Genomic DNA, 13,456 nt, shown 5'->3' on the forward strand with positions numbered 1-13,456 from the left:
TAACACATTGGAACATCACAGAGTATACATATGTGTTTTATGTGTGCATGGGATATCTAATTTAATTTAAGTTTATATGCAAGCCTGAGATAGAGACGCAGACCTTAAACAATACGATTTTGAACGAGAGGACAAAAATTTGTGTGTATGTAAATTAGTGAAAGTCGAAGATATCGATTTAAAATAAGGACTGACCTTGTGTCCTAAATATCCGTAAAAAATGAATTTGCTTTAAAATTAATAGTAATATTCGACAAATGAACTAAAAGCAGATATTTATCCCCGTTCATAACGCCTGCACTAAGTTCATCACAAAATGACAATGGCAACTATTTTCTGATTTATCTAAATAATTTTAAGGTATCCAGTGTGCTCTCCCTGGGGATTTTTGGAGCTTTAATTTTTGTAGTATATTGAATAGTTTTTCGATTCGTTTCACCTACATATCTTATTTACGGATATACTTAAAGCTTTAAAGATTTTAAAATCGACAACATAAATATTTTAAGGGATGAAAAGCTTTCAGTCTGTAGCGTTACAGAACTGAACACAATTTATAGTTTTCCTTGAAGGTAGTAGTTCGTCTTATTCAATGCCTAAAACACAAGTGACTTTTTTACTATGCACCTCTTATTTTATGTGGTCTGATGTGAAAACAGGAACGATGATTGCAAATATGAGAAGAATTAAAACAAATATACACCGTTCACGTCTTCTATTTCAATGGGGTTGGTACGTAGCGGCTGGCGGCACGTTTCATATTCGTTAAGCAGCGGCGACATCAAAGCATTTTTCAGTTTCTGTACTCAACGCAGCTTGTTGTTATTATTGTTTGTGTGCTGCTTATTTGTTTCTATTTTATTCGTCAAGCCGTAATAAGCATGACTATTATCAGTGTTAAATTAAAAGTCCACATATATAAGAATTCGACGTGAATCATTACTTATTTAAACGTTATATTCTGCAAACAGCCAGTATTATTTTTTTATGATTTGTCATTACTTTTCCCACAGTCTTTTAGTGGGTGTCAAGTTCTTTCAATCTTTTCATTTACGTAACTTGTCAAAATAATTTGGCTTTTTTCTGGGAACAGGAAAACAATGTTCAAAATAAATAAGCTAAACAAAATATTGTAACTCTATGTCTTTGCAAAGGGTATTATTGTTTCGGTCAAACGTTTGAAATGCAGTGACTATATTAACTTTATATATTTATTAAATATAATCTTAATCCGCATCACTAGGAGAACCGATTGTCCGCCCGTCCGTACGTATGTCTTTTTCTAAAAAAAATAGTTTTTTTTTAAAGCTATCTTTCAATTTATGCGAATATTCTTCGAGATATAGTAAGGGTTCACAATATTAGAATTACGCTTTTAATCTTGTTAAAATCATAATTAATTATAATTTTACTTTTATAAGCAAACTTATTAAGGATAATAATTAAAATCAATTTGTTATCTCTGTGAATGTAGCTGAGTAGAGTGACTAGTGCATTAATTTATAAGACTTGTCTTGTAGCGCTAGGATAAGAATAACAATACATAAATAAATAAATTATATTATTTACCAATACTCATATTAATTATATTTAGAACTGTCGGCGGACTGCAACTTCGACTTCCCCACTTATTTACAAACATATTTGTAACATTACGTTTTTTTATACTAGGCCAACAAAATTGGATTGCCTCCGTTTTTCTGCCATAATGCAGATCCATTAACGACACCACCTCCAGCCCATTGCGGAATTCCACCATATCAGCTTGATCCCAAGACTATGGGTAAGTCTATATTAATTAATAAAATATACTTCCATTACAATATTATTCAGCTTTTAATATTTTTAATAAAATTTCTGGGTGTAACAGTTTGCATAATATTAGAATAGCGAAACTTCATCAATTTTCGTTAAAATTATAAATTTCGAAAATGCTTAAAATTGAATTGGTAAATTAAGAGAAAAATTGTATAGTCTGATGCCCAAAACTTCTACACTTAATAAATTGTTTGCGGGTTTCACAGATTAGCTTATTTATATAAAAGAAAAAAAAAAAAAAATAATAAAAAATATAAAGGTAATGAAAACACATAAAAATATCTTTAAAAAAAGTCACGTGACGTTACTCATAAAGTATATTTTACTAGTTGCGACTGCGTAACAAGATCATGAACCAAGTCGACCTAGACCCAATATAGATATGAATATATTATATATATATATATATAACCTAATGCAAAAACAAAGAAAGGAAAAGAACTACGGCAAGCCGAAGTTATACCCTTATACTGAAGCCGTGTTTAAAAAAAATTTATATATATATAAATATATATAAATATAGTAATATTATATATATTTTATATATAAATTGTTATATATAAATGTATAAATATATATAATATTATATATATATATATATATATATATATATATATATATATATATATATATAACAAAGATACAAGCGCAATATTTTATATTTCACGTAACAGCAAAGATCTGTATATACTTTTCGACGAGGAGTAATTTTAAAATTTTTGGAGTTTGAAAGGTGCAAGTCACTTTGTTCTTACCTCGTTAAGAGGTGTTTTTGTTTGATTTTTTTTTTAAAATCGGACGTGATATACATCTGGTATTGGAACGATCGAATAATTTAGCAGAAAATCTTTTTACTGTTCTTAAACAAATAGGCATCAAAATCGAAATTTTGTTGTTAGAAAGAGTATTTAATGTTTCCAATAGCTGCAAGGGTATATGAACTTCAGCTTGCCGAAGTTAGCTTCCTTTCTTGTTTTACGCTCAAAATAAAAGTTATACTGTTTTTATACTCACAAGATAATAAAATATGAATAAATTTTTGGTTGGTATATATTTATTCTTTCAACATATGTCGATACCGAACCTTTCCAACCTTTTAAACTTTCTATGCTAAATAGATGTCAGATTTTTGTTGAACTAAAATTAATATTTTAATATTCCGTTATTTTTTCCTAGGAGCTATTTGACATAGTCGTTTGATCTGAATCAAATTTAAACCGTAATTCTTCAAAAAGAAAATATTAATATCGAAAACCTAACTAGAAAAATTGAGGGTCGGAAATATCTTCTTCACTGCGTTGCTAAATTCTGTCTAAAATTATAATACCCTCATTAAATCGAAGAGGTTATTTTATGCATAGACCCCTATTCGGTCACTAAAGTATTATTATGGATAACAACACAACAAAACAAAACATACGTACCTATGTGGGTTGTTTTGAGTATTTGCGGTTTGTCGGTGTTTTTTTCCCATAAAGTAACCCGGCACAAGTTATTGACTTTCTCACCCTACACTTCAACGACAGAATTCATAAAAATTATGAAGTAATAATTGCGTATGATGCGATTTCATTTGTACACATCAAAAATTCTGTGGCAATGATTCTGCCAAATTTCCCTTTTTGGTTCGCTATGAATAGAAATTGTGGTGGGTTAACATTGAACCCCAGCTATAGGGCTACGTTGGTTTTGTCGATCAAATGAGAACCAGCGGCGTAAATAAAAGGCCTGCACTTAAGAGGTCCAATGGATTACACGGCGTTATGAACTTTAACAATGATCAAGTATTCATAATTGAATAATACAATAAAACTTGAGCCAGCTAGATGATACGGCTGAAGGGCATAAACCCCTGTTACGATTAAAATAATTACGTACTTGACTGGGTTTCGTTTGTTTTTGTTTAAATATGGAGTTACAAATTAATATTACGGATTTTCTCTCTAGAATGTGAATATAAGTGTGAATATAAGTTACAGTATAATTACGCAATAATAAGTAAAATGAGTGTATACATGACAATCCATTCGTTTAAAATATTCAGAGCTTTTAAAATCCGTATCTACACAAACTAGTTCCTCAGCTTTAAATCTAATAAGATTAAATTTGGCAAAGAAATTTAAGTATACCCTTGCAGCTACTGCAAAAATTAAATATACTTGAAAACATTATGATTTACTTGCGTATACACATTACATTAACAATACACCCACGCACACTAGACTAAACTTTAAAACAAACACCGAAAAGGTGGCGCATATCTACAGACATTTACTTAAATAAAATAGGTATATGATATCGTTTATAATATTAAAACCGTATTTCTAAAATAAAAAACGATTATACCAAAATAAACGTAAAGTTTGTTTTTTATAAGTGTATTTTGAAAATAAACTACAGACAGTGTTAAAGTATAAGTATTAATATACTGTTCAGTTTATTTTGTATAGCAATGAGTCTAAAACTGTAATCTAGGCTCTATTTTAAAACGACAAAAGTTTTATTTCGATACATTCTTGGTATTAATTTAGCACTCGTCTTTTGAGAAATTTTTCATACCCAACAGTTTAAAGTTTATGTATCAACAGTTTAGTCTTAATGACAATTGTTTTTGGGTGTGCTACATATCGAAGTATATTCAAGCCGAAGTTATAATTTTTTCAATAATGTGGGAGCTATATGATATAGTCGTCCGATCCGGCTCATACCTTTAATAGAAATACAATTTTTGGGAAAGCTTCATCTAGTTAGCTCTAAAGTTGAGAGACAAGTTTACCCAGAAACGTAAGGTCGGACGGACTGACAGACAAGGTCATAAAAATCGAATCAAGAAAACATATCAAAAATATATTTAATTTAAAAAATATTTATGTTTTTTTTATTACTTTCAATTTTATTTTTCGGAATCCAGCAAAGTTGCCACCAAGGAAGACATTATTAATACAAAAGTTGCTATCATTTTTGTTGCCTTATTTTAGTCTCTGGGATCTCAAGAGAATGCTTGCTGGATAGAAAGTTACCAACAATCAAGGAATTCCGCTGTCGGTAAATTTATTTTTAACAAGCTTTCTTTGTGACTTGAGACATTAACGAAATGCTTGGTTTTTATTAAATTATCGGTTGCATAGCGGTAAGTTATTTGCAACGAGGCAGAGAGTAGGGTTTATACAAGGGGACTATAGCGATCTATGTATCTGGTTTACAGCTGACAAATGCATTGCTGGCTACAAAAACGGCTAATTGCTGAGCTATTAGTACAACACAAATAGGGGCGTTTTCCTTTTTAAGGGTATACAGAGAGACCGCCCTCTGTGCGAAATGGTTAAAAGAACTTCGCACATGACCAAAAACTACCCCCTTGAACCGTGCAACTCAAGCCTTAAATCGGGTTTTCTAGCATGTTAGGCATTGTTTCATTCACATTGTCAAAGATTTTCCCAGCAATGATATATGCTTCAAAAATATTGATGTTATCAAATGAAATTTAAAAATGTGGATAATCTGCTTAATTTTGTTGTTTTTAAAATTTCTAGTTATATTCAATGCAATAAAAAACAAGGAAACTAGCTTTGGCAAAATAATTTTTTTTTATATATTAATATTTTGAATTAATTAAAATGTCGGCATCCGATTTTGATTAAATTAAAAACATCTTTAAATTAATATATGTTTGTTATACAGAATCCTAGCTGTTCTGAAATGTATATGCTGCATCTTGGGACATACAATTCGATAAACAAATAAAACAAATAAACAGTAATTAAATTTTGTATATATTTAACAAGAATTTGAACCTTAAACAAAATTTTTGTTTTGGAAAAAGTTGTTGTTGTTGTTAGTTTTTTCATTATTGCTTATAATTCTTATAAAATTAACTGCCCTAGTTTATACGCGTGTCATAATTTGAATAAAAAATAGTTCAATACAAAATAATACAAATATATAAAAAAGGGAAAATAGTGTATTATTTGGAAACAATGAGAGTCCATTAATCATTAACCCTTATTTGTAAATAAACATTAGGAAAAGAGTATGTATTAAAATAGTTTTTCGATTTTTAAATATAATTAAATGTCATATTATGTGTTTTTATCATATTCACATTTCAAGGGAACTTTGAGTAAACACACTTTTTACACTTTAGAGAGTATTATCATATCAATCAAAAGTTGTGAAGGAGACATTTGCGTACCTTTAAAGTATATACGCCTGTCCGGTTCTAAGCAAATTAGTCTTTGAGTTTTAAAGCTATATAGATGAAACTGTCTTAAGAGTCTTTTTTCTGTGCAGGGTCATCCAACTTCAAATAACGAAAGTAAGTTTAAAAAACACACTTAAAATTTGAATTTTGATTAAAATTTTATTTTAAAATAAAGTTTGGTATATGCTATGTGTAAAAAACAAAATCTTTCAAATTACCTCCTAGGGCCCTCTCACGAACTTTTATTCTGAATAGGTAATTTTCGACGACACATCAGGGGAAGTATCACGGCCAAAACTTGGCGGATATTGTCTTTTAAATGATCAAGAGTTTTGGGAGAGTCGTTCAATTGACATCACCAAGACGTGAACCTATGACCCTTTTAAACATTGGTTGCATCTGGGCCATATTCGGTTGTGTGGTGGCCCATTGTGCCGTCCTGCTGAAACCACATGTCAACCGTATCCATATTTTATTTTTCTGGCCCAAAAAAATCTGTTAAAATTTTGCCCGAATTCGAGTTCTCCCTCACACTGGCAGAAACAGCAGCAATAATTTCGGACGATTACACATTTCAATGGTGCACAGGACTTATAATATATTTCATGGACCCAGTTTGTTCAATTTTAGGCACTACATTAGCAATGGTGTGCTTAAGCCTTTAAGTCCACGACGACCAAATTTTTATCGTAATGCTCGAAAGACACGTGTCTAAGAATCACCATTTTTGTAGTACAATTTTAGAAAATTTGTTTTTTTTTTGTGTGTAACCAATATTATATTTTTTGTTATTTAGTTGAAACATCTAGTATTAAGATTTCGTATAGTGCCATTTTTTTAAAGATAAGCCTTACTTAGTTTGCGGCATGATACAAAAACGTGGGCACTTAACACTTGAAAAATTCTTCCCTTATTTGAAATTGATATTGGTTCATAATATTATTTTTAAGGGTTGCGCGACGGACGAGAACAATTGTCAAGGGAGGGCATTGCTAATAGGGCATGACCCGTTCAATGAGATCTACTAAGGGCAAAAAAAAAAATAATGCTTAAAAACATGTTGCACACAACCACATAATAATGACATCTTTCTGTCGCTAGATTAATTCATGGATGCCATCGTTTTCTATAGGACGCAATAGAGCCCGCGGGTGATTGCAGTAACCGTCTCCTCACCCTTCATAGTTGGGTTTCCTGCCGCAACGTATAACAATTGAACTTGAAAACGACAACAAAAGAACACATTTTTAGGGCAACAACAAGAGACACAATAGTGAAGCATGAAATAGAACTTACAACAAATTTTCAATTAAAATAAAAACGGATTGGAAGGGAATCTGAAATTGCTAAATAATCCTATATTTACACATCTACTTTACGGTTGATAAGAAAGCAAATGCGTTTCCTCCCCTTTGTACATAAAAGTAGGTCATTTTATCAGATAATCAAGCGCAATGTCTAACATGACAAATGTTCCCTTTTTTTTCCATGCTATACTTATATATTTGCATATATACTGTGTTTAAAGTATTCTTTTTGTGCCGTGGAAAAATACATTTACAGCTCAATTACGAATGGTCAAAATGTGTTAAAAGTAATGCAAAACTTACAGATTTGTAAGATCGAGGCACAAGGAAAGAATTATACTTATATTTTGTAATTATATTATTAGGCAATTAGCTTACATTAATCGCATTATTTCTGAAGATATTAAGAAGGAGAAATAGTTTACACAAGTTTGATTTTTGTATTCTCAGAATAAAAAAGTTACTCCTGTTCCAAGTAAAATTCCAAAATAGAAACCAAAACAAATTTTAATAAATTTGCTAACTCCGTCAGCATATCCAATATTATTTAATGTGATTTATTATTTTAGTCATTGTTAATTTTTTTTTTCCAAAGCTCCATAGATTGCCTAAACCATATTTTTTTTTAACGAAGTTTTGAAGAATGGTTATTTTAATGTCAGTGAGTAATAAAAAGTTTTCGGAGATCACAATTTATTTTTTAGAAACCTATAGAACCTCGTTTAGCAACTATGTTATTCTTTAAACAATAAAGGAGCAAACTTCGACAAGCCAAAGTTTATATACGTTTGATATTTCAAAAATTAAATGTTCTTTACAACATGTTCTTAAAAACATTAAAATTTTGAAATAATTTGTTTAAAACATTGAACGATTATTTTCAGTTCAACTATTCGATCGTTCCTTTGGCAGCTATATGATACCGTTTTCCGATTTGAATAAAATTAAATGCGTTATTCTGGTAAACCATTATAATGTTCAAAAGTATTAAAAAATATATTTTTTTTTAATATTCCGTTTGTTTTCTTGGGAGTTATATGAAATAGTCGTCCAATTTTGATTAAACCCTAATTCTAAAGTAATGAATTATCACTTAATATCGAAGAACTAACGAATAAAATTGAGAGACAGCTAAGTTATAATAATTATAGTTTAGTTATTATTGTTCCCATGAGAGCTATGTAGCCGTCGGATCCGGCTCGTTCCAACTTATATACTACCTGTCAGAGGAAGACAACTTTCATGCAGATTGCTTAAAAGCTGAGAGACTAGTTTTCGTAAAAACAGACGGAAGGACAGACGTAAATGGCTACATCGGCTCTGATCCTGATCAAGAATATATATACTTTATAGGATCGGATATGTCTTCTTCATTGCGTTTTAAACTTCTGGTTGAAATTATAAGCAAGGGGATAAAAAAAATGTCACAAAAGACAACGCACAAAAAAAAATGTATATATTTAAAAAAAAATTTTTTTTAAATAATTTCTCATTAATGCTTAATAATAAGATATTGTCTTATAAAAATAAAAATAATATAATTTTCAGGTTTAACTCGACCGGCGTTATACCCATTTACCGGAGGTCAATATCCGTACCCAATGCTAAGTTCTGATATGTCTCAAGTGGCTTCGTGGTATGTCTTTTCTAATGAATTTTTGGATTTAGTTAATATATATACATATATTTTTAGGCACACACCCTCTGTTTACTCCGCATCCAGCTTTAGAACTCCTTATCCCTCGACTTTACCGATAAATACTACGCTTTCAAGGTAATAATAAGCTTTCGGAACATTGCAGGTAGACTTAGCCACCCATGTAGTACAGTAACTAAGATTTTTAAATGCGAGTAATTTGATGTAAAATACCTCCCATATTTCACAAAAGTGTTCCATTTGATTATACACATTTACTTACAAAAATTAAAAGAATGCACCACAGGGCTCAAGTAGCCTTTAATTACTTTATATATTTAACAATTTGGGTAGCGTTATTCTTCAATAAATTTAAGTGAAATATTTTAAAAAAGAAGTAATTTGGTTTCATTGAACGGTCTCACTTAAATAACAAGTTAAAAACACATATTTTTATTAATATTGTTTTATTTATTTGCCTACCCAATTTTTTTTTTTGGAAACAGTTAAAATCTATTTTGTATAATGGTATGTTATAGTACGATATTAAGGGGCCACTGAGTAATTATAAATATCCAAGTTTTTTACACGGTAAATGCCTATATTTGAAGAGTATCTAGGATTTTTTTTTTGTAATTTTTATTATTTATCTCGTGGCGGCGGTCTGTCGGAGTCTCTTTGATTATTGATGATATGATATTACAAAAAAAAATTAAATTGATTTATTAAATATATTAGTTTAATATGTCTTATTATGAACGAAATTAAATTGAAAAATACACTAGAAATTTTCACAGAATATTCCTGAAAAGTTAAACTTTTATATACAAAATTATCAAACAAATTTTTTTTATTCTATTAAAATTTTGAAAGAAAAATATTTATCGGTACGGCAACGTCTGCGGTGCTAATCACAGCTTGGTACTGGTTTCTCCGAAATCTAAAAACCCAAATTATATACAAATTCGATTACATATAATAAAACGTTCGGTGAAGTAGGTTTTAAGTTCTGATGGGCACCGTCTTTAAAAACGTGAGTTGTGGGAAAATCCATTTAAAGTTTTGGACAAATGTAAAGTAGCACTATTGAACAAATAAAAAATAGACAAACCTTCTCCGTTTTACTTAAAATTTTGAAACAATATTCTTGAGTTATCATTTAAAAACAAAAAATTTAAAAACTTTACACCTTATTTAACAAATTTGATTTATAGGTTAGTTTTCTCTGCTGTCTGCTGTAATCATAAATGGAACCAAGTTTTAATATGAGAAACAATATTTTTTAAGTTTAAGAAGTTTTAGTTAAGGGAAGGGAAGAGTAGATAAAACTATGGCCCAACAAATTTAACGTGGTCTGGGTTTGCATCGACTTCATAATAAAACAAAATTGTTACAAAAGAAATTAAAATAAAATAGTTTACTTAATAATGGCCTGCATAATTTTTTAATGTCCAGGTAGATATTCAATAAATTTACTGGTCTAGTAATAATTACATATAACTGATTTCACTTTACATTGGTAATGAAAAAACGTTTTCTCAGAATAGAATATTCCTAATGTTTTTTTGTTCATTTGTACATGTGCTGGCTGAGTTGACAGTTTTGTCCAATTTGTAATCAAATATTTCCATAGAATAGCAATTTTTTATATTTTATTTGCAGTGATTTCCCATTCCGATTTTCACCTAGCCTTTTGCCTTCAGTCCACGCCGCATCGCATCATGTTCTAAACGCGCATTCTGCTATTGTGGGCGTCAGCTCCAAACAGGATTGTGGAGCTCATGACACAACAACGAATAATAGATATCCGAGGTAAGTCCAAAACCAAAAACACCTTTTTAAGACTGGTCTTAATTAAATAAAAAATTGTTTTATTGAAAGTATCGAATTTTGATTTATTAAAATTTTGTACTGCGCTTTTGACGTTTTAGTTTAGGGGGTGGGCAAATTACATCCGCCATCTTTAATTTACCAATGGCTTTCTTCAATGCACATATTCACATATACACTTATAAGGAACAAATAGGCAGACTTGGGGTTATATATAAAGTCTCTCATTGGTCCTCTCATTGATAACGCGCCTGCGCATTTTACAGCCACCCCTAAATTGAGTCAAACTCGAATTTCATTTCCCCTAACTTCGAAATCCTTACTCATATATTCTCGAAAACAACCATAAACTTTTAGCACTCAATGTAATATTGTATTGTACATTTTTGTCCGAATAATAATTAACTGTATTTAAGTAACTTAAAGCTTAAATCAAATAGTAGAGAGTCTGTAGCCGTTTTCTTTAATGGGTTTAAAAACCACATACATAACAATTACTCAATTCTGTTAATCTATGTTAATATAGTTATACATATAAATATTAATATAAATTAATATAAATTTAACTACTTTTAACAAATGTTAAGAACTGATAATAAGAAATGACTGGGAAATCATAATTTTGAAATGATAACTTCATTCCAAAATTATGTTTCTAAAACAATAACATATTTATTTTTTGTTTCTTTTAGCAATACCAGCTAAAACAATAAATAACATTTTTTAAAATACTATGCTTAAATTTGATTGCGTTTATGCTTATTTTTCGATTTTTTTTTTTTTTTTTTTTTTTTTTTTTTTAATTTTGTATTTGTATTTTTATACTCTTACAGAGGGTATTAAAAATTTCATTCAAAGGTTTACACAGCAGTCAAGAAGTCCTTTCCGACACTACTACTATGCTATACCGAAAAATTTATAACTTCTCTGATTCTTAAATTATTTTAATATACTTCGAGAATTTAGTAATTTTTTGAATTGAAATCGAAAAAATCCTCTGTTTGATCAAAGCTGGATTTTCCTGAGGAATTGGACTCCCTGATTCAGAAAAAACAGTCAGAATTTTTTATATTGCATCGTATATTAAAGTCTAAATAACGTTTTGGGCCTGCTTTCATGCATTATTTATTTTGTATCTCCAGAACGTTCATTAACTTTTATATGCATTTTATAAAGATAGGTTTCTATCATTTATATTAGAATGACAACGAAATCATAAAGCTGCCATAGGAAATATCGAATAAGCTTCAAATAGCTTCAATGTAAACATACACGCAAGTTAATCATAATTTTAATGTTTTCAAGAATATTTAATTTTTGCAATAGCTGCAAGAGTATATAAGAGAGTTTGATTCCTTTCTTGTTTATATATGATATGAAAAAACCAAAGTCCCTAGTCTTAGGTCGCGTCTCGGCTTTTTAATTTTAATATACGTTGAGGTAAATATAATATATATATATAGGCATAGAGATTAGTCGTTTTGTAATATCAATAAGGGTTTGCCAAAGTTTGCTTCGCTTTTTATACCCTTGCAGAGGGTATTATAATTTCAGTCAGAAGTTTGCAACGCAGTGAAGGAGACGTTTCCGACCCTATAAAGTATATATATTCTTGATCAGCATCACTAGTAGAGTCGATCTAGCCATGTCCGTCTGTCCGTCCGCCTGTCCGTCTGTCCGTCCGTCTGTCCGTCTGTCCGTCTGTCCGTCCGTTTATATGCAAACTAGTCTCTCAGTTTTAAAGCTATCTGCATGAAACTTTTCCAAAAGTTGTCTTTCTATTGCAGGTAGTATATAAGTCGGAACGAAGCCGGATCGGACGACTATAACATATAGCTCCCATAGGAACAATCGGAAAAATAAATGAAAAAAAATTATAACTTTGCTGTTTTTTAATTTTTTGTTTAGTTCTTCGACATATAGTAATGGTTAAATATTTCCGATTTACGGTTTAAATTTCATCAAAATCGGTCGACTATAGCATATAGCTCCCATAGGAACAATCGGAAAAATAAATGAAAAAAAATTATAACTTTGCTGTTTTTTAATTTTTTGTTTAGTTCTTCGAGATATAGTAATGGTTAAATATTTCAGAATTATGTTTTAAATTTCATCAAAATCGGACGACTATAGCATATAGCTCCCATAGGAACAATCGGAAAAATAAATGGAAAAAAATTATAACTTTTCTCTTTTTTAATTTTTCGTTTAGTTCTTCGACATATAGCAATGTTTAATTATTTCAGAATTATGGTTTCAATTTTATCAAAATCGGACGTCTATAGCATATAGCTCCCATAGAAATAATAAAAATATAGAAAATAACTATCTAATAATTGAGCTGCAAATCATCATAGTTTCAATGTTTTTCAGCATATACTCAAGTAAATCATAATTTAAATGTTTTCAAAAGTATTTAATTCATGCAATAGCTGCAAGGGTATATGAACTTCGGCTTGCCGAAGTTTGCTTTCTTTCTTGTTAAATGGTTATGTACTATTTTAAACCCATTTCTTGAGGTTTTTTTCAAAATCGGTTGATTATTTCATATAGTTAGTGTAAAAGATAGGTTTCAAAATCGAATATTTTATGCGGACACTTATCATGTAAAAAAAGAAAGGAAGCAAACTTCGAAAAGCCGAAGTTCATATACCCTTGCAGCTA

General features: G+C 30.0%; 1 protein-coding gene across 2 annotated transcripts in view; it reads left to right on the forward strand.

Annotated features, from left to right (window-relative positions):
• LOC108135313 (protein pangolin, isoforms A/H/I/S) overlaps positions 1 to 13,456 on the forward strand; it is a 78,742-nt gene that overhangs the window by 17,066 nt on the left and 48,220 nt on the right. For both annotated transcript variants that reach the window (XM_041708660.1, XM_041708658.1), the window contains exons 5-8: positions 1,672 to 1,783; positions 8,875 to 8,962; positions 9,020 to 9,100; positions 10,625 to 10,774. In XM_041708660.1, coding sequence (XP_041564594.1) covers positions 1,672 to 1,783; positions 8,875 to 8,962; positions 9,020 to 9,100; positions 10,625 to 10,774 — 431 coding nt within the window. The remainder of the gene's footprint in view (positions 1 to 1,671; positions 1,784 to 8,874; positions 8,963 to 9,019; positions 9,101 to 10,624; positions 10,775 to 13,456) is intronic.

This window comes from Drosophila elegans, unplaced genomic scaffold, assembly GCF_018152505.1.
Source record: "Drosophila elegans isolate 14027-0461.03 unplaced genomic scaffold, ASM1815250v1 contig_349, whole genome shotgun sequence".
In the NCBI taxonomy this organism is placed as follows: Eukaryota; Metazoa; Arthropoda; class Insecta; order Diptera; family Drosophilidae; genus Drosophila; species Drosophila elegans.